The sequence below is a fragment of the Amblyomma maculatum genome, chromosome 5, assembly GCF_055883805.1.
Source record: "Amblyomma maculatum isolate TAMU_Amacu chromosome 5, ASM5588380v1, whole genome shotgun sequence".
Lineage (NCBI taxonomy): Eukaryota > Metazoa > Arthropoda > Arachnida > Ixodida > Ixodidae > Amblyomma > Amblyomma maculatum.
The window spans coordinates 9,854,814-9,874,774 of NC_139348.1; the positions used below are offsets into that span (position 1 = coordinate 9,854,814).

Consider the following 19,961-nt stretch of genomic DNA (forward strand, 5'->3'; position numbering starts at 1 on the left):
CTATTTGCAAAGCCTCTTCAGATAACCAGTTTGCTTTCTTGCATTTCTTTTGCTTTTTTCAAAAGCAAAGAGTTGGTACCAGTTATAAAAACGTTAGGTGTTCTTTTTCAAAAGAATATGCAGTGGAGCGCGCATGCTGACCTTATTCACTCCAAACTTTCGCGAACAGTAGGTATTCTTGCACGCTTTCGTTATTTTTTGCCAAGGCACATTAAATTGCTCTTATACAATTCCCTTTTCATGTCCACGCTATCGTATGGTTATTTGGTATGGGGAACAATGACCTACACAAACCTGTCCAAAATCTATCGACTACAGAAAAAAGCTGTAAGAATCATTTCTAATGAACCTTATGACGCACACACAGAACCTATATTTCATGACCTTAGATTAGAACCATTACCGAACTTGTTCAACGCAGTTCTGCTAAAACGTTATCATACTTATCGCATAAATAGTGACGCTTTCCTTGAAACACTTGCAACGCTGACTCCAGTTGAAAAAACGTATGGCACACGAAGCAGTGAGGTTTGGAAGATTCCCCATACCCGTACCAACTATGGCCGCCAAATGTTGATGTACATGCTACCACAAGCTCTTAATTCCTCTCTTAACAAGTCCAGCTAATCTATACAACAGTATATGTCATGAAATCAAAATATTGTTAACACATGCAGTTCTGTACCACCCAATATTAGTCCTATCCTCTAAATGTACTTTGTAATATATAAAGCCGTCGTTATGTTTATAAGGGCTTTTTCTTGTTTTGTTGTGTTTTGTCCGCTGCTGTATTGCACTGTAAGCGGGGTGCTAGCCTTTGTCAAGCCATCGCAGGCTTTTTGCTAGCACCCTGCAGCATCACGAGTACTGTATAATCAGTGTTGATGCTAAATAAAATTATTTGTATTTGTATTTGTAATAATGGAGCGTTTACGTGAAATGTGCATGAATTTACATTTTGAAATATTAAGCTGCATGAGTTAGTCGGAGCACCATTTTTGGATTTTATTGCGGTCGACATTATTGGAAATGCGGCGATAAATGACGCAATCATCCGCAAAAAGGCGGACGGATGACGAAATCCCATGTGGCAGGTCATTGATAAAAACGAGGAAAAGAAGTTGAGCGAGAACGGAACCCTGGGGCACTCCGGAAATAACATCAGTAGTTTCGGATGCATGACCGCCAATGACGGTGAACTGTGAGCGGTTGGTTAAAAATCAGCGGATCCAGGTTAAGATTAGAGGATCAAGTGATAGACATTCAAGTTTACATATGAGACGCTGATGAAGGACGCGATCAAATGCTTTGGAAAAATCTAGGTAGATGACGTCTGTTTGAAGTAAAGTTGGGCACGGTGGCACTGCTAGCATGCGGCACGCTGACAACCCGTTTGCATTCATTGTGCAGCTGTCCTTTGGCCTGCTGCTTCATACCGGCATGGAGACACAAGCCCGGGTGACCAGGACTGCGCAGGTATTCTACGCCAGCACAAGCCAAGATCTGCCACAGCTTACATCGTGGAAACCGCACCATCACCACCGGACGACAATAAGCTCGGAACTCTTGGCACGTGGTCTACCATCAACGCCACCGCTCTCCGCAGCTATATACAGCCTACCGTGGGCGTACTCGGCCACAGGGCACGGTGGCACTGCTAACATGCGGCACCCTGACAACCCGTTTGCATTCATTGTGCAGGTAAGTAAAGATTTCAGATATTGCATCCGCTCAAGTGACCCTTTTCTGGTAGTGCTGCCGTGCCCATCTCTTTTGTTAGAGGTTGTTGATGTCGCCCTTGCCTTGAAAAAATTATTGCTGCTGAGGGGAGATGTTGAAACTAACCCTGGCCCCAGCCTAAACCAAATTGCTAAACAACTGAAGGACATTGCAGCTGACGTAAAAGATAAGAAAAACGTTTGACCGACATAGAAAGCAAACTAGACAAACTTGCTGCCCTTGAAAGTAAAGTTGAGGCTTGCCAGCAACAAATGACTGACATGAATCAAGTCATAGAAGCACTTGAAAAGAAAATTGACGATTTAGAAAATCGCAGTCTAACCTAATCATTTATGGTCTTCCTGAAAATGACGAAGAAACAAGCGAGTCGCTCGAAGAAACTGTTATTAATGATATTATTGTTGACACATTAGACCTCGAAAAAGTGGCAATAGAAAGAATACATAGGCTAGGGAAGCCAGCGACAGGTAAGGTTAGGCCAGTAATAATGAAATTATTGGACTACAGACAAAAAGTAGCAGTATTAGGAAGAGGATACAAACTTAAAGGAACCGACTACTCAGTTGGGGAAGATTTCTCCGAAAGAGTGCGAGATATACGGAAGAAACTTTGGGACAGTGCGAAACCAAACCGCGACAGAAAAGAAAAGGTATCACTTTCCTACGACAAATTATACATTAACAAACGCGCGTATATTTGGAACGAAGAGAAGAACGACAAATTGCCGATGCAAAAAAACGACACAGAAAGCACAACAATCGGTCGAACAACCCGCCGAGCCGAACAATCAAAAGACTAACCTTGATAAACAAACGCCCGCACTGTTCTAAATAAAACCGAGGAATTGGAAAACCTACTAGTTGACTATAACCCAGATATAGTGGCCATCACAGAAACATTGTTATCACCTGCTGTATTCGATCACGAAATTGCCCCACCAAATTACGCAATCATTCGGAAAGACCGGCCTTCACGGGGTGGCGGAGTAGCGTTACTGATAAAAAAAATGCGTTTCCTTTGTGGCTAACGCTGAAGCCGTTTTCTGTAAAATATTATGCGACGGGATGACGATTGTTACCGGTTGCGTTTATCGCAGTCCATCTTCTGACAGCACATGCCTTTCAGCCATTCGAGAGTACATGCAGCGTCATGTCCATCAATCCAGGGTTATTCTTGCGGGTGACTTTGACCTTGCCGACATTGACTGGGACACAATGCATCACGCACCAGGAGCTTCAGATGCGCTAATAGACTTGATGCTAAATTTTAACCTACATCAAGTGGTTTCTCATCCCACTCGCACTCAAGGTGCAACGAAAAACATCCTCAACCTCATACTTCTCAGCAACCATTTTCAAATCAACCAAACAGAATTGGACATTCTCGAAGGTATATCTGACCACAGTATACCTCTGTGCACATTCCCACTCAGTGACTCCATTACTAGCCCTCCTACAGTTCAAAGTTTCATTAATTTTATTAAAGCAGATGACGTAAGCATACTAAACTATCTAGCTCATGAATTTCCATCCTTCCAAGAAAAAGCCACTCATGTACACAGTGATGTGAATTCGTTGTGGCTTCATTTTAAGAACATTGTGCTAAATTGTGTAAATAATTACATTCCAATGAAACAGAATAAACAACACCGGAAAAATCCCTGGATCACGCGCGAAGTTATCCATGCTAAGCGACGTGTAAAACGGCTTCGCAAGGCCAACAAAAACAACCCGACACCCTCTACGACTTCCAAGTTGAAACCTGTATTACAAGAATTCAAGGAAAAACTAAAACTCTCAAAACAACATTACTACAGTGTAAAATTTCCCAACTTCCTTAAAAATAGCCCACAAAGATTCTGGAAACATCTACGCAATACCCAGCCTACAACAAACTTAACAAAAGAAATTAGAGCTACAATGGCTAATAGCTACAATAAATTTTTTCAGTCAGTCTTTACGAAAGACAACGATACACTTCCTCCTCTCCCACTACCTCATACCTCGGTACTTGATCCATTAATAATAACAGATGCCGGATTCCTCAATCTTCTTCTCAACATTAACCCCAAAAAATCCAACCGCCCTGATGGAATTTCGAACGAATTCCTTAAAAGATATGCTGAATGGTGTAGCAAATATCTGGGACAGATCTTTCGTAAGCCGCTGTCAACTGGTAACGTACCGCATGACTGGAAAATGGCTAAAATAATACCGATTCACAAGACAGCAGACAAGCACTTCATGTAAAATACTAGAGCATATCATTTTCAAACATATAACCACATTTCTAGAACGTGAAAACATCCAACTCCTCACCAACATGGTTTTCGGGCTGGGTTATCAACCATCACACAACTAACAGAAGTAGTTCATGACCTTACCCTTTGCATTAACAACTGTTCACAAGTCGACATGATTCTACTAGATTTATCTAAAGCTTTTGACTGCGTGAGTCATAACAAGTTAACTGCAAAATTAGAGAACATTATTGGAAAGGGAGAAGTTTCTGCTTGGATAACAAATTTTTTAGCAAATCGTTCACAGTTCGTTATAGTCGATCATACGCCATCTGATACCGTCTCTGTCACATCTGGGGTTCCACAAGGCTCAGTTCTCGGCCCACTTCTAGTTTTGATCTATATCAATGACAAACGAATAATATAGGGTGCAAAATTAAACTCTTCGCGGATGATTGCGTTATATACAAAGAAATTAAAAGCCACAATGACCATCTCATCCTTTCCGAATCCCTCAACAGGGTATCCGAGTGGTGCTCCCTCTGGCAAACGTCTATTAATGTTAAAAAATCAGTACCCATGACAATTAGAAGAAAAAAGCAATCCTCTCTCTTCACCTACAGCGTTAATGGTACACCACTTTTAAAGGTTGATGAATATAAATACTTGGGAATAACACTGACATCAAATATTAATTGGGAGGCACACATAAATAATATTACGACTACAGCACTACAAAAAAATATTTTATTTAATAAGACGCCTAAAGACCACACCAATGAATATTAAGCTTCTAGCCTATAAAACATTTGTCAGACCAATTTTAGAATACGCTAACACAATTTGGTTTCCTTATACAGCAACTAACATAGCTAAACGCGAACGCGTGCAAAGAAAAGCAGCAAGGTTTATTCACAGCAAATACAGGCGTACAGACTTACCCTCCCTTCTCTTTGCTCGTTCAGATTTAAACACATTATTGACTAGAGCAAAACAAGCCCGACTAAAATTTCTTTATCAACTACTACACGGCCAGTACAAAATTGATACAACTACGTACATATCGCATTCACTGTCTAGAATAACACGGCACCACCACGAGCATGCGCTAACGGAATACTCTTTTTCTAACGACGTATTCAGGTACTCTTTCTTTCCTCGCGCGATAAGAGAATGGAATCAGCTAAGCTCATCTCTAAAAAAGACAAATTCATTGTCGCAGTTCGTAACCCAACTAGAGTTAATCACAAGTGACCATTAATGCTTCTTACTTTTATTCCCGGTTTCCTTTACACGTTACTAAGAATTCGTAGGATTATTATGGGGTACACCGACTATTGTTAGCTTTTTATTTTGTTTGCTTGTTTGTTTTTTGTGAAATGCTGCCATACTGTTGCGAGTATTGTTCGGTTGTTTTTACCAAACATTGTATACTTTGTTGTCCGCATTTATTGGAATTGTTTAGAATTCTTTCATTTCTTTTATATTGTATGCTTGTAACATAACATATATGTTTTTGTCCGTCTGCTAGGCTCTCGGTTGAGAGCGGCAGTATTGGTAAATAAATAAATAAAATAAAGAATCTAGATTTAGGTGAAGATCGGTTGTAAAATCGAAAAGTTGTGTTCCGCACGAGAAGCCTGCCTTGAAACCATGCTGCTTGGAGAAAGAGTTATGATTGAGGTGATTTGCAATATGGGAGTACAGAATATGCTCGAAACGTTTACATGAGATGCATGTCAGTGAAATGATAATTCGAGGGGTCAGTACGGTCTTAAAAACTGGCACAACTTTGCTTGATTTTCAGTCATCCGGAATTTGACTGGTGTTGAGAGAGTGGGCACGGCGCATCGACAATGGGCATGTTGCCTAACAGGCCCTTCTTCTGCCTTGTGCAGGTTCTACTGCTCAGTTTTGCCGGATCGCCAGGCTTCTTCGAGAAAACAGCTGTCGACACGTGCCTCTGTCAACGGTTGCCGCTGATGACGCATCGTCCCCTGCACATCAACTTCACGACTGGAGCGCTACCGTCGAACTTCCACGTGACATCAACAAATCTTGCTTTAAAAGACGTTCCGCAAGAATTCCTCTTCAGTGGGCACGGCGCATCGACAATGGGCATGTTGCCTAACAGGCCCTTCTTCTGCCTTGTGCTGGTTCGTGGCTATTATTCTACCATTAAGAGCGAGCGGTGCCCACAAAAGTGCTTAGAAATTGCGTGTGATGCATACTGTGTGTGCGAATTATTGCTCTGTGGCGATGTCGAGTTGAATCCTGGCCCCGATAAACAAGGCACTCGTGAACTTTTGGAGAAATTGGTGGAAGGTCAGGATAAAATAACATCTGAGATAGCAGCCCTTAGGGAACAGCAGGCTAATGTTCAAAAAAGAGTCAATGATCTGTGCTCTAAATTTTTGGAATTTGAAAAACAAATAACACGTATAGACACCCTTGAAAACACTGTGCGTTCTCTTCAGAACAAGATTGACGACTTAGAAGATCGAAGTAGACGATCAAATCTGCTAGTGTTCGGAGTAAAAGAAGAATCCGATGAAAACGACGACGATCTTAAGCAAAAAGTACTTCAGGATATTTTTTCCGAGAAACTTGGAGTCTCATGTTCTTCTGTAGGAAGGATCCACAGGATTGGTAGGCCGGGGAAAACAAGACCTGTCATTGTCTTTTTCCAGGATTATAACGAAAAACAGAAAGTCTTGAAGAATGCGACTAAACTTAAAGGCGAAGACATATCGCTGCAATGTGATTATTCTCGTAACACACTCAGAAAACGCAAGCTCTTGTAGGAAAGTGCCAAACAAGAAAAGAAAGACGGCAAAAAAGTGATTCTACTGAACGATAAGCTTCTTATGAATGGAACGCTGTACGCATGGGATGACGCCAAGAGTGCACGAGTGAAGCTGCCAGGCCAGGCTTCCAGGCGAGAATTTGGCAGGTCAGATCATCATAGCGGCTCGCAAACACCCTTGACTTGCGGCTCCGAGTGATCACATATTCAGACTAATAAACCTTAATGCACGCAGTGATGATCCGCACATAGCTGTAATTACGGAAACTTGGCTACGAGATGAGATTGATGACACAGACGTTTTTCCAGCCGGCTATCTAGTATTTCGTTGTGACAGGCATTCCCGTGGGGGTGGGGTAGCGGTTCTTGTAAAAAACGGCTGTTGGGCTATTAATCTAAAGCAAATCGCTGGCCATGAAAGTATTTCTTTAAAAGCATCCTGTTGCGGTCAGTCTTTCCTAGTTTTTGCAGTTTATCGACCTCCAGATTCACCAGTAACATTCTTAAACGAACTTGCTGATCATATGTCTAGATTTAAGGATGACAGGATTATATTGGCGGGAGACTTCAACCTGCCAGGAATCGACTGGGATTGCCCATCTCTTGTTTCAGGCTTTGGTGCACATGCTGATAAGTTAGGTGACATAATGCTTTGTCATGACCTGCAACAAGTTATCAGGAAACCAACACGTGTGCAAGGAGATTCCGCGTCTGTGCTTGATCTTGTATTCTTGAGTCTTTCCACCCAGAATTTATCAGTATCAGTTGAATGCGGCTTGTCTGATCACAGTATGGTCCACATTTCATTTCCTGTGCGTGATATGAACAAAAATCCTATCGCTATAACAATTCCTTTCAAGGATTTTTCCCATGCAAATGATGAAAGTGTACTAGATTATTTTGAATATTGTCTTGACTTTTTTGATGAATCTGACGTTGTTGTATTATGGGAAAAGTTTAAAAAAAATATGTTTCCACTGCATAGACAATTTTGTTCCGACGAAAATGAAGAAAATACGTAAAACAAATCCTTGGATCAATCGAAACATAGTGCATCTTACGAGGAAAATTAAACGGTTGAAACGGAGAGGAGCCTGCTTACCTATAATTCAAACTCTCAAATTGAACCTCACTGAAGAAATTCAGAAAGCAAAACGGTACTATTTTGAGCACACACTACCAGGATTTATTCATGACTCCCCTCATAGTTTTGGAATTATCTAGCAGAAAAGAAAAAGCCTATTAACCGTATTATAGATGAGGATGCAATTCTTGTTGACAAAACTAACATCGCTGAACACTTTAACAGGCACTTCCATAGTGTATTTTCAATTCCAAATCCATGCAGATTGCGCAGTGATGCATTTTGTTTCCCTGATCCAGACATTGTATCCTTGCAAGGATTAACTTCACTGTTGTTGAATCTCAAGACTAAATCTTCTCCTGGTCCGGATAAAATCCCCAACATCTTTCTGCGTCGTTATGCAGAAATTATTTCTAAATTTCTTTCATTTCATTTCATTTCATTTTATTACCTTAAAGGCCCCTAAAAAGAGGTGTTACATAAGGGGTGGCAAGAGCAAAAATACATAATCACAATAACAGGAAAGTTTTGACACTATCGATGAACTGTGGTGTGCAAGTGATGAGAGCAATGTTGTCCGGAAGGCCGTTCCAGTCTGCAGCTGTTCGAGGAAAAAAGGAATTTGAAAACGTGACGGTACGTGAACGTGGACGGGCAACTTGTAGCTGATGGCTGTTGCGATGAGATATGCGTGTGGGGGGAAGAATATAAGGTGCGATGCGCATAGGACTGTGGAAAAGTTTGTGAAATAAAGATAGGCTGGCAATGCGACGACGGAGCGATAAGGGGGATAATCCGGATGCTGTTTTTAAGGAGGAAACGCTGATTTCATAAGAATATGATGAATGAATAAAACGAGCGGCGCAATTTTGAACAGATTCGAGGGCACTAATGAGGTAAGCTTGATGAGGATTCCAAATGGGCGATGCAAATTCTAGTTTGGACCTGACGAATGATTTGTAGGCTAATAACTTTACGTGTTCGGGAGCATGATGAAGATGGCGCTTTAAGAAACCTAGCGTCCTGTTAGCTGACGATATTATGTTAGTAACATGCATACTCCAAGAAAGATCGCTACAAATTGTTATGCCTAAATACTTATATGATGGAACTAGCTGTACGGGAACTTCAGAGATTACGTAAGGAAAAACAAGAGGGTTACGGCGACGGTTAATAGACAAAAGATTACACTTACGTGGGTTAAGTTCCATTAGCCACTCGTTACACCAGTCTTGAACAGCATTAAGATCGTTTTGAAGAGAAGATTGGTCAGCGGTGGTGAGAATAGCACGATACAGTACACAGTCGTCAGCAAACATACGTATGCTAGATGTTACGTTTGAGGGCAGATCATTAATGTATATTAGAAAGAGTAGCGGGCCAAGCACAGACCCCTGGGGGACGCCTGACGTTACTAAGAGTGAGTTAGAGTTCACATTGTTAACGGAGACAAACTGAGAACGATTAGTTAAGAACTCTTCAATCCACTTCAATATATCGGGGTGTAAATTTAATCGGGAAAGTTTTATCAGTAGGCGTTTATGAGGTACTTTATCAAAAGCTTTAGCGAAATCTAAAAATATGACATCAGTTTGTAGGTTAGAATCAAGGTTAACATGCAGGTCATGAATGAATGTAGAAAGTTGGGTCTCGCAGGAGTAACCTCGGCGAAAACCGTGCTGAGCAGGATGGAAAAAGTCGTTGGAATCAAGAAATGCCATGATGTGGGTATAGATGACATGTTCCATGATTTTGCAAGGGATACTAGTTAGCGAGATGGGACGGTAATTTAGCGGTGAGTTCTTGTTACCTGATTTGTAGACTGGAACAACCTTCCCATGTTTCCATTCTTTGGGCAGTTGACCTTTGAGGAGTGACTGAGTGAATAACAAGCACAACAGGGATGAACATATACCTTTGGTGTTAATCAGTATTTTGGCACTGATATTGTCAATTCCAGCCGAGGATGACAGTTTAATGTTTTCTATTAGTGACAAAATTCCTGTTGAAGAAAATGTAAGAGAGGGCATGGTATCCTGGATAATAACCGGGTTTGAAGGAAATATCGGATCTGTTTCATTAGTAAATATGGATGAAAAGGCTGTGTTGAACATATTGGCGCATTCGGTTTCACAGATGGTAGCACCTGATGCGTCGGTGAGGGAAATAGTGCGCGTGTGCTGGGGGTTAATGACCTGCCAGAACCTTCGAGGGTTAGTAGTCAACATTTTGGGCAGATCGGTATGGAAAAACGTGCGTTTAGCTTCTCGAATGTTTAATAAATACGTTTTTTCAGCTGCGTAATATTTGTTCCAAGCGTTTTGACTAGGGCGTGACTTGGCCGAACGGAAAAGACGCTTCTTTTTATTTTCAAGACGTTTGAGTGTGTTTGTGAACCAAGGGGTTTGAGGGTTAGTTCGTATATTTATGTTGGGAATAAACCTGTCGACCAAATCTTCGATTTTCTTCTTAAACATGAACCAGTTTTCGTGGACGGATCTTTGATGAAAGTTAAATTGGAAATCTGGTAAAAATGCACGAAGTTCATTATTTATAGCAATATAGTTCCCTTTATCGTAAAGTCGGATTGTTCGCTTACATGTTGCGCGTGAAGATGGTTTAATCGTGAAGCCGGCATGTATGACTTGGTGATCGCTGATACCTGGTAGATAGGTGATAGAATGAACGCATTCAGGGCTATCCGTTAATATTAGGTCGAGAATGTTAGCGCAGACATCCGTTACACGGGTTGGTTCGGATATTAGTTGAACGAGATTAAAATTAAGGCAAACGTCAAGAAAATCATTAGCATCCCTGTTACCTGTAGCGGTTAGATTATGCCAGTCGATACTGGGAAAATTAAAATCTCCGAATAGGATAGTGCATGTGTTAGGGTGCTTGGTTTTAATTTCATTTAATGCGTGATTAAGTTTTTGAGGAAAGTCTGGGCTGCTAGGAGGCCTGTAGCAAACGCCTATCACAACTGACTTTGGTGAGGCATGACACAAGACCCATAATATTTCAATATCCGATGAAAGGTGAATGGCCGTGCATGATAGCTCCTGTGCAGTTGCAATAAGTATCCCCCCTCCCCTTCTATCTGGACGATCTTTACGGAAAACACGGAATTTGGGCAAGTCGGCAAGGACTTCACTATCAGAAACGTCACTACTCAGCCACGTTTCTGTCAAGATTAGTAGGTTGCTGGAGGATGATGTGACGATATTGGAAATAATGTCGCGCTTTGAAATCAAACTTCGGATGTTAGTAAAGATCGCTGACAATGAAAGTGCTTGTTGTGCATGTTTAGAACAGCCTGTCGATTGGTGATGAGGTGGTTGCTATTTTACCTCTTTTACGGTTTGTGAGGATTCATCGAACGTGTATCGTTTGGGACCAATGTGTAAAGTTTTGAAGCGCAAGGAGAACTTGTCGGTTACCGATCTGGCAAAGGCTACAAGATGTTTGCGAGCGTTACGTACAGGAAGGGAAAAATCTTCGCCAATACTGTAGTCAGTGCCTTTTAGTTTGGTGCCTAAGGAAAGGATGTTTTCTTTGGTTTTGGATGAGGTGAATTTCACGATAATCGGCCTTTTACGATCAGTGGAGTGGCGTCCAAGGCGGTGAGCACGCTCGATTAGATTAGGTTCGATGGCAAAATCTAGTTGGGTGGAGCAATGGCGAATGACTGTTTCTTCCGAGTCTGCATATGTTTCAGCGGGGTTAGTGTCGGGTATGTTGTAAAATATGAGGTTGTTGCGACGAGAGCGATTTTCAGCATCGTCCATACGTGCTTCCAGCTTGTCAATCTTGCAGGTAAGTTCAGAGTTCAGAGTTTTCAGGGCGTCTATTTCGGAATGGAGAGTGGAAAGTGAAGCGTAGCGTGATTCCAGAGCGTCCATGCGTTTGTTTAAGTCACTTAAGGTTGTTTCAGTAGTCTTCAGTTGTATTTTAATGTCCTGTAGATCGCAGATTACTGTAGCTTGGCCGGCAGTTAGTTTCTGGAGCTCGGAAAGTACGCTGTCGGTATGGTCGGGGCCGGGGTTAGTTTCAACATCCCCTGACAATAGCAAGAGAAGACGGATAACACGCAAACATTCGGCAACAATATCACAGCAGCACTGAAGGCTCGGCAGCTGCATTAAGAAGTAGTTACTGTTTTTTTTAGCAAATAGAGAAAACTTATTACTAACCTGCATTGTGAAAAGCAGAGGATTAGTAGACTGCGCTGTCGCACAGCTACCGAGCCCACAGAGCGGCGGTGATGACAGCATGCTCTTTATAAAGATCAGGTGTGTTGATGTTCCTGGTGATGGGACTGGCCAATGAAGATCCTCGATGACGTACTCTGGTGGCGGTGAAGGCAGGTGCAACAATGGTGATCGCGCAGGTTGACAAAAAATTTCATCTTCATGGCGCATCAGGGTCACGGGAGAGACGGACGTGCAGGCTGCAGACGGCACAGCGGCGAGAAGCAGGTGTAGTGCGAGGGTAAATACCTGCATTGTGAAAAGCAGAGGATTAGTAGACTGCGCTGTCGCACAGCTACCGAGCCCACAGAGCGGCGGTGATGACAGCATGCTCTTTATAAAGATCAGGTGTGTTGATGTTCCTGGTGATGGGACTGGCCAATGAAGATCCTCGATGACGTACTCTGGCGGCGGTGAAGGCAGGTGCAACAATGGTGATCGCGCAGGTTGACAAAAAATTTCATCTTCATGGCGCATCAGGGTCACGGGAGAGACGGACGTGCAGGCTGCAGACGGCACAGCGGCGAGAAGCAGGTGTAGTGCGAGGGTAAATACCTGCATTGTGAAAAGCAGAGGATTAGTAGACTGCGCTGTCGCACAGCTACCGAGCCCACCTCATTTGCCACAGGAAGGCTACCTCCCGACTGGAGAGCAGCTTGCGTTGTGCCTGTTCCTAAAAAGGGTGACATGGCATTTGTTGCTAACTATCGTCCCATTTCACTCACTTCCACATGTTGTAAATTGGCAGAGCATATTTTAGCTAATTATATAACCAAATTTCTTGATGACAATAGTGTACTCTCTTCTGCTCAACATGGTTTTAGGAAAGGTTTATCCACTGTGACCCAACTAATATCTGTTATCCACAGCTTTGCAACAGTCCTTGACCGCTCAGGGCAGGTCGATGCCATTTTTTTAGATTTTCAAAAAGATTTTGATGTTGTACCATATGCAAAACTAATCTATAAACTTAAACTAATTGGTCTTCCTAAATTTGTAGTCACGTGGGTTTCGTCATATCTCACCAACCGTGTACAGTTTGTTAACATTGATGGTTATCACTCAAATTCATTACCAGTTACTTCAGGCGTTCCACAAGGAAGTGTACTAGGGCCGTTGCTATTTCTCATTTATATAAATGATATCGTTACTGTCATATCTGAACCAGTCCAAATCAGGCTCTTTGCTGATGATTGCATTTTGGTCAACGAAATAAATAGCCCTAAAGATCAAATTCTCCTCAACTCTAACCTCCAGAAAATTCACACATGGTGCAGTAGTTGGGATATGCAGCTTAATGCCGCAAAATCTGTTTTTATGAAAATAACCAACAAAAAACTAGTACATTCATTTCCATACACCCTCCCATCGCATCCTCTTGTAGAAGTTACAGAATATAAATACCTTGGTGTTACCATAACTAACAATCTAAGTTGGAACAGTCATATTGCCAATACATGCTCATCCTCCTACAGAAAACTTGGCCTTCTTCGCCACAAACTTAAAAATGTCCCTTCCAAGGTAAAGCAGTTAGCATACTACAGCCTCATTAGACCCAAACTAGAGTATGCTTGTACAGTCTGGGATCCATACACCAAGAAGAATATTGTGGCATTGGAGGCTATCCAGCGGAAAGCCGTACGCTTCATGTTTTCAAAGTACCGCACATCTGACTCTCCCTCCAGTGTAATGAATGAGAACTCCATCCCACAATTTCAAATACGAAGAAAAATTCAGAGACTAAAGTATCTATTTTTGCTAAAAAACAACAAACTTGCTATGAGCCCTGAACCTTACCTTATGCCCCTTACAACACGTCCAACAAGACATCATCATGCACAATCTGTAACTCCGTATCAAGCCAAAATCAATATTTAAGTATTCTTTTTTCCCTCGTACTGTTGAAGAATGGAACAAGCTGCCTTCTGATGTAACAATGTCCATTGAATCTATTGATAAATTGCTGGCGTTTTAACCACAGTCGTGTTTCATATTGGTGTATATTTTCTTGTTAGTGTTGAATGTGTCTTATCGTAATTTGCTTGTCACTTGTGTTTAGTATGTTACTTTTGATGAATTCATATTTTATTGCATTGCATTGTATTCTTTTCGCCCCTCCTGCTAGGGCCCAGTTAGGGCCTGCAGTATTTGGTAAATAAAATAAAATAAAAATATGAGTTACAGGATCTGGCTTGTGAGATGCTTAGTTCCCTTGAGAATCTTAGCAGGAATGTAGTCAGGTCCAGGAGATGTACACGGCTTGAGGCTGTCAATGAGTCTTCATATTTCCTCCGATGAAATGGTAACAGGCGGCATTGAAGTGAAATTCCTGAGCGGTAAAGTAAAGCTGTTTTCGGCTGGCTCGAGAGGAAAAATAGGGGTGAAGTTTGAATTAAATGCGTCAGAACGCTCAGAAAGCGGGACATGTGTGCCATCGTGTTTCTTTAAGGATATATTGTAGGACCTGTTTTATTGGGCATCAGCAAATTCCAAATTTGTTGGGGTTAACTCGCAGTATACCTAGAAGACCATTGCTATAAAGTTTTCTTTTGGATGACCGCAATAACGTAGTGTTTTGGCGAAGGCACTCAAAGTACTTGTCCCATTTAACAGATGATCCGGAATTCTTTGCATCACAAAAAAGGCGTTTCTTTTTACGTGATAGTTCTCTTAATTTATTGGAATACCGTGGTTTTGTGGCATCCCCGCGGATGCAGATAAGTGGGACGTAGACGTCAATGAGCGATAGGATTTTGTGTTTGAAAAGGCACAAATTTTCGTTTACGGATCTTGTAGATATAGATAAGTGATATGAGGCATTTGTATGCAGACAGAAGAACAATGCTTACGTGTGCTTACGTGCTAAAAATAAGGTCCATTCCAAAACACATTTGCCACTCTAGTCACACAGTGCCTATCTAGAACACTTTTTAACAATAAGCCGCTAGCAATAAGACTCCTAATTCTCCGTTAGGAACAGATATGCCAGGAACTAAACATACATGATATGCCAAGAACAGATATGCCAGGAACTCAACTTCCAAGCGTTGTCCATAGTCCCGATCAAATTGCCCCTTGGTAAAGCTTCCCTTCTGTATGCGACCTCTCACTAACACAGTTTCGTAAAAAGCAGACACCACCTGATCACATAATGCAAGCGTTCCTAGCCTTGAAGGAAAAGTACAAAAACCACTCTGCATTTTATACAGATGGTTCCAAAACAACTTTTTACGTTGGTAGTGGTTTCGTGGAAGAAAAACTTGAAAAAACAGTCAGGCTACCTCTGTGTGCAACAGTTTTTACTGCCGAATGTTATGCTATCGCATTAGCTGTGGAAAAGATAGTAAAGTGCAACATCGTAAAATGTATAATCTACACAGACTCACTTAGTGTGATCACAGCACTACACACTAGAAATGTAACACCAACCCTTATTAGGAAATATAATACATTGCATAAAAACAGTTGAAACACGAGGACAGGAAATTAAATTCTGCTGGGTGCCAAGTCACGTAGGTATAAATGAAACTTAAAGAGCGGATGCGTGTGCTGCAGCCGCCCAGAATGCAAAAATAGAACAAGTAAATGTACCTCACAGAGATGTCATAAAATACAAAGAAAATTGAAAGAGAAATAGCAGGATTCATGGGACAAAGAAATCAACAATGCGTTACACGTACTGAAGCCCGTGGTAGAGGAATGAAAAACATGTAGCCACCAAGAGCGTTTCATTGAAGTGGTTCTATGTCGTCTTCGTATCGGTCACACACACCTTACACATAACTTTTTACTAACGAAACACGATCAGCCTACTTGTGAAGAATGTGGAGACGTGCTCACAATCAACCATATCCTAATCAGTTGTACAAGACTTGAAGATCTACGACAGAAGCTCTTCCGCAACTTTACAATGAACATATACCATTCCACCCAAGCTAACTTTTAGGAGAAAGGTCACGAGTTGACATTTCCTGCATAATTTCGTTCCTAAAAGAAGCAAAGTATCTAAATAAGTTATAGAACCTATAATACTTCTTAAAGCCCTTAACGAAGTCCAAAATTTAAAGTTTGCTTTTGGCGCATGATGTCCCTAGTTGCCTATGTGCCATAAAACACAACACAATTGATTCTAATGACGGTGGTGCATTGTTTTTGTTAGGGCCTGGATTTAGTTCAACGTCACCAGATAAGACGAGGAGAAGACAAGTGAGGTGGGCGTTGATGCAGTGGAAACAAGCAATGCATAGCATCCTTTTACAACAGTCAATGGCGTCTTTGGGGCACGACACCGTCAGCAAGAATAGGTTATTAGAGCCACAGTACGCGGCACAGGGTAGGTAACTAACCTGCAGAAGATGAAAAAGGGCGTCTGCATGACGATGTGCGATGCGGTGACGTGGCCCAAATGATTCCAGTGGAACAGTGGTTTATTAAGGTGATCGATTCCCGTGCCTGGTTGCCAGACGATGGACCGGTCCACCGCTGGGAGCAGGGGAGGCAGATCAATGGGGCCGTCGTCAACGTAGCTGTCCACTGGCAGCCAAGCGGCGTCGTTGTCGTCGTAGGCCACAAAAAAGCCTGCGCTTTCAGCATTGAAGCACGAAGTGACGGGACTAGATAGTAGGATAACCTGCAGCAGATGAAAAAAGGGCGTCTGCATGATGAGGTGCGATGCGGTGGCGTGGCCCAAATGATTCCAATGGAACAGTGGCTTATTAAGGTGATCGATTCCCGTGCCTGGTTGCCAGACGATGGACCGGTCCACCGCTGGGAGCAGGGGAGGCAGATCAATGGGGCCGTCGTCAACGTAGCTGTCCACTGGCAGCCAAGCGGCGTCGTTGTCGTCGTAGGCCACAAAAAAGCCTGGGCTTTCAGCATTGAAGCACGAAGTGACGGGACTAGATAGTAGGATAACCTGCAGCAGATGAAAAAAGGGCGTCTGCATGATGAGGTGCGATGCGGTGGCGTGGCCCAAATGATTCCAATGGAACAGTGGCTTATTAAGGTGATCGATTCCCGTGCCTGGTTGCCAGACGATGGACCGGTCCACCGCTGGGAGCAGGGGAGGCAGATCAATGGGGCCGTCGTCAACGTAGCTGTCCACTGGCAGCCAAGCGGCGTCGTTGTCGTCGTAGGCCACAAAAAAGCCTGCGCTTTCAGCATTGAAGCACGAAGTGACGGGACTAGATAGTAGGATAACCTGCAGCAGATGAAAAAAGGGCGTCTGCATGATGAGGTGCGATGCGGTGACGTGGCCCAAATGATTCCAATGGAACAGTGGCTTATTAAGGTGATCGATTCCCGTGCCTGGTTGCCAGACGATGGACCGGTCCACCGCTGGGAGCAGGGGAGGCAGATCAATGGGGCCGTCGTCAACGTAGCTGTCCACTGGCAGCCAAGCGGCGTCGTTGTCGTCGTAGGCCACAAAAAAAGCCTGGGCTTTCAGCATTGAAGCACGAAGTCACGGGACTAGATAGTAGGATAACCTGCAGCAGATGAAAAAAGGGCGTCTGCATGATGAGGTGCGATGCGGTGGCGTGGCCCAAATGATTCCAATGGAACAGTGGCTTATTAAGGTGATCGATTCCCGTGCCTGGTTGCCAGACGATGGACCGGTCCACCGCTGGGAGCAGGGGAGGCAGATCAATGGGGCCGTCATCAACGTAGCTGTCCACTGGCAGCCAAGCGGCGTCGTTGTCGTCGTAGGCCACAAAAAAGCCTGGGCTTTCAGCATTGAAGCACGAAGTGACGGGACTAGATAGTAGGATAACCTGCAGCAGATGAAAAAAGGGCGTCTGCATGATGAGGTGCGATGCGGTGGCGTGGCCCAAATGATTCCAATGGAACAGTGGCTTATTAAGGTGATCGATTCCCGTGCCTGGTTGCCAGACGATGGACCGGTCCACCGCTGGGAGCAGGGGAGGCAGATCAATGGGGCCGTCGTCAACGTAGCTGTCCACTGGCAGCCAAGCGGCGTCGTTGTCGTCGTAGGCCACAAAAAAGCCTGCGCTTTCAGCATTGAAGCACGAAGTGACGGGACTAGATAGTAGGATAACCTGCAGCAGATGAAAAAAGGGCGTCTGCATGATGAGGTGCGATGCGGTGACGTGGCCCAAATGATTCCAATGGAACAGTGGCTTATTAAGGTGATCGATTCCCGTGCCTGGTTGCCAGACGATGGACCGGTCCACCGCTGGGAGCAGGGGAGGCAGATCAATGGGGCCGTCGTCAACGTAGCTGTCCACTGGCAGCCAAGCGGCGTCGTTGTCGTCGTAGGCCACAAAAAAGCCTGGGCTTTCAGCATTGAAGCACGAAGTGACGGGACTAGATAGTAGGATAACCTGCAGCAGATGAAAAAAGGGCGTCTGCATGATGAGGTTCGATGCGGTGGCGTGGCCCAAATGATTCCAATGGAACAGTGGCTTATTAAGGTGATCGATTCCCGTGCCTGGTTGCCAGACGATGGACCGGTCCACCGCTGGGAGCAGGGGAGGCAGATCAATGGGGCCGTCGTCAACGTAGCTGTCCACTGGCAGCCAAGCGGCGTCGTTGTCGTCGTAGGCCACAAAAAAGCCTGCGCTTTCAGCATTGAAGCACGAAGTGACGGGACTAGATAGTAGGATAACCTGCAGCAGATGAAAAAAGGGCGTCTGCATGATGAGGTGCGATGCGGTGGCGTGGCCCAAATGATTCCAATGGAACAGTGGCTTATTAAGGTGATCGATTCCCGTGCCTGGTTGCCAGACGATGGACCGGTCCACCGCTGGGAGCAGGGGAGGCAGATCAATGGGGCCGTCGTCAACGTAGCTGTCCACTGGCAGCCAAGCGGCGTCGTTGTCGTCGTAGGCCACAAAAAAAGCCTGGGCTTTCAGCATTGAAGCACGAAGTGACGGGACTAGATAGTAGGATAACCTGCAGCAGATGAAAAAAGGGCGTCTGCATGATGAGGTGCGATGCGGTGGCGTGGCCCAAATGATTCCAATGGAACAGTGGCTTATTAAGGTGATCGATTCCCGTGCCTGGTTGCCAGACGATGGACCGGTCCACCGCTGGGAGCAGGGGAGGCAGATCAATGGGGCCGTCGTCAACGTAGCTGTCCACTGGCAGCCAAGCGGCGTCGTTGCCGTCGTAGGCCACAAAAAAGCCTGCGCTTTCAGCATTGAAGCACGAAGTGACGGGACTAGATAGTAGGATAACCTGCAGCAGATGAAAAAAGGGCGTCTGCATGATGAGGTGCGATGCGGTGACGTGGCCCAAATGATTCCAATGGAACAGTGGCTTATTAAGGTGATCGATTCCCGTGCCTGGTTGCCAGACGATGGACCGGTCCACCGCTGGGAGCAGGGGAGGCAGATCAATGGGGCCGTCGTCAACGTAGCTGTCCACTGGCAGCCAAGCGGTGTCGTTGTCGTCGTAGGCCACAAAAAAAGCCTGGGCTTTCAGCATTGAAGCACGAAGTGACGGGACTAGATAGTAGGATAACCTGCAGTAGATGAGAAAAGGGCGTCTGCATGATGAGGTGCGATGCGGTGGCGTGGCCCAAATGATTCCAATGGAACAGTGGCTTATTAAGGTGATCGATTCCCGTGCCTGGTTGCCAGACGATGGACCGGTCCACCGCTGGGAGCAGGGGAGGCAGATCAATGGGGCCGTCGTCAACGTAGCTGTCCACTGGCAGCCAAGCGGCGTCGTTGTCGTCGTAGGCCACAAAAAAGCCTGGGCTTTCAGCATTGAAGCACGAAGTGACGGGACTAGATAGTAGGATAACCTGCAGCAGATGAAAAAAGGGCGTCTGCATGATGAGGTGCGATGCGGTGGCGTGGCCCAAATGATTCCAATGGA

General features: G+C 44.2%; 1 protein-coding gene and 1 pseudogene across 1 annotated transcript; one reads left to right on the forward strand and one right to left on the reverse strand.

The window, feature by feature from the left end:
• Window positions 1–1,371: 1,371 nt before the first annotated feature.
• On the forward strand, window positions 1,372–2,539 carry LOC146187740 (uncharacterized; annotated as a pseudogene).
• A 7,765-nt stretch (window positions 2,540–10,304) lies between these two features.
• LOC146187741 (uncharacterized) lies at window positions 10,305–12,203 on the reverse strand. Its single transcript, XM_084603047.1, has one exon. It carries the CDS (start codon window positions 12,141–12,143, stop codon window positions 11,211–11,213), a length of 933 nt encoding a protein of 310 aa, XP_084459173.1. The 5' UTR covers window positions 12,144–12,203; the 3' UTR covers window positions 10,305–11,210.
• Between the last annotated feature and the right edge of the window lie 7,758 nt (window positions 12,204–19,961).

Bases quoted from the DNA above. Each gene is read 5' to 3' on its own strand.
- LOC146187741 (XM_084603047.1), bottom strand. From the start codon at position 12,143: ATGCTGTCATCACCGCCGCTCTGTGGGCTCGGTAGCTGTGCGACAGCG.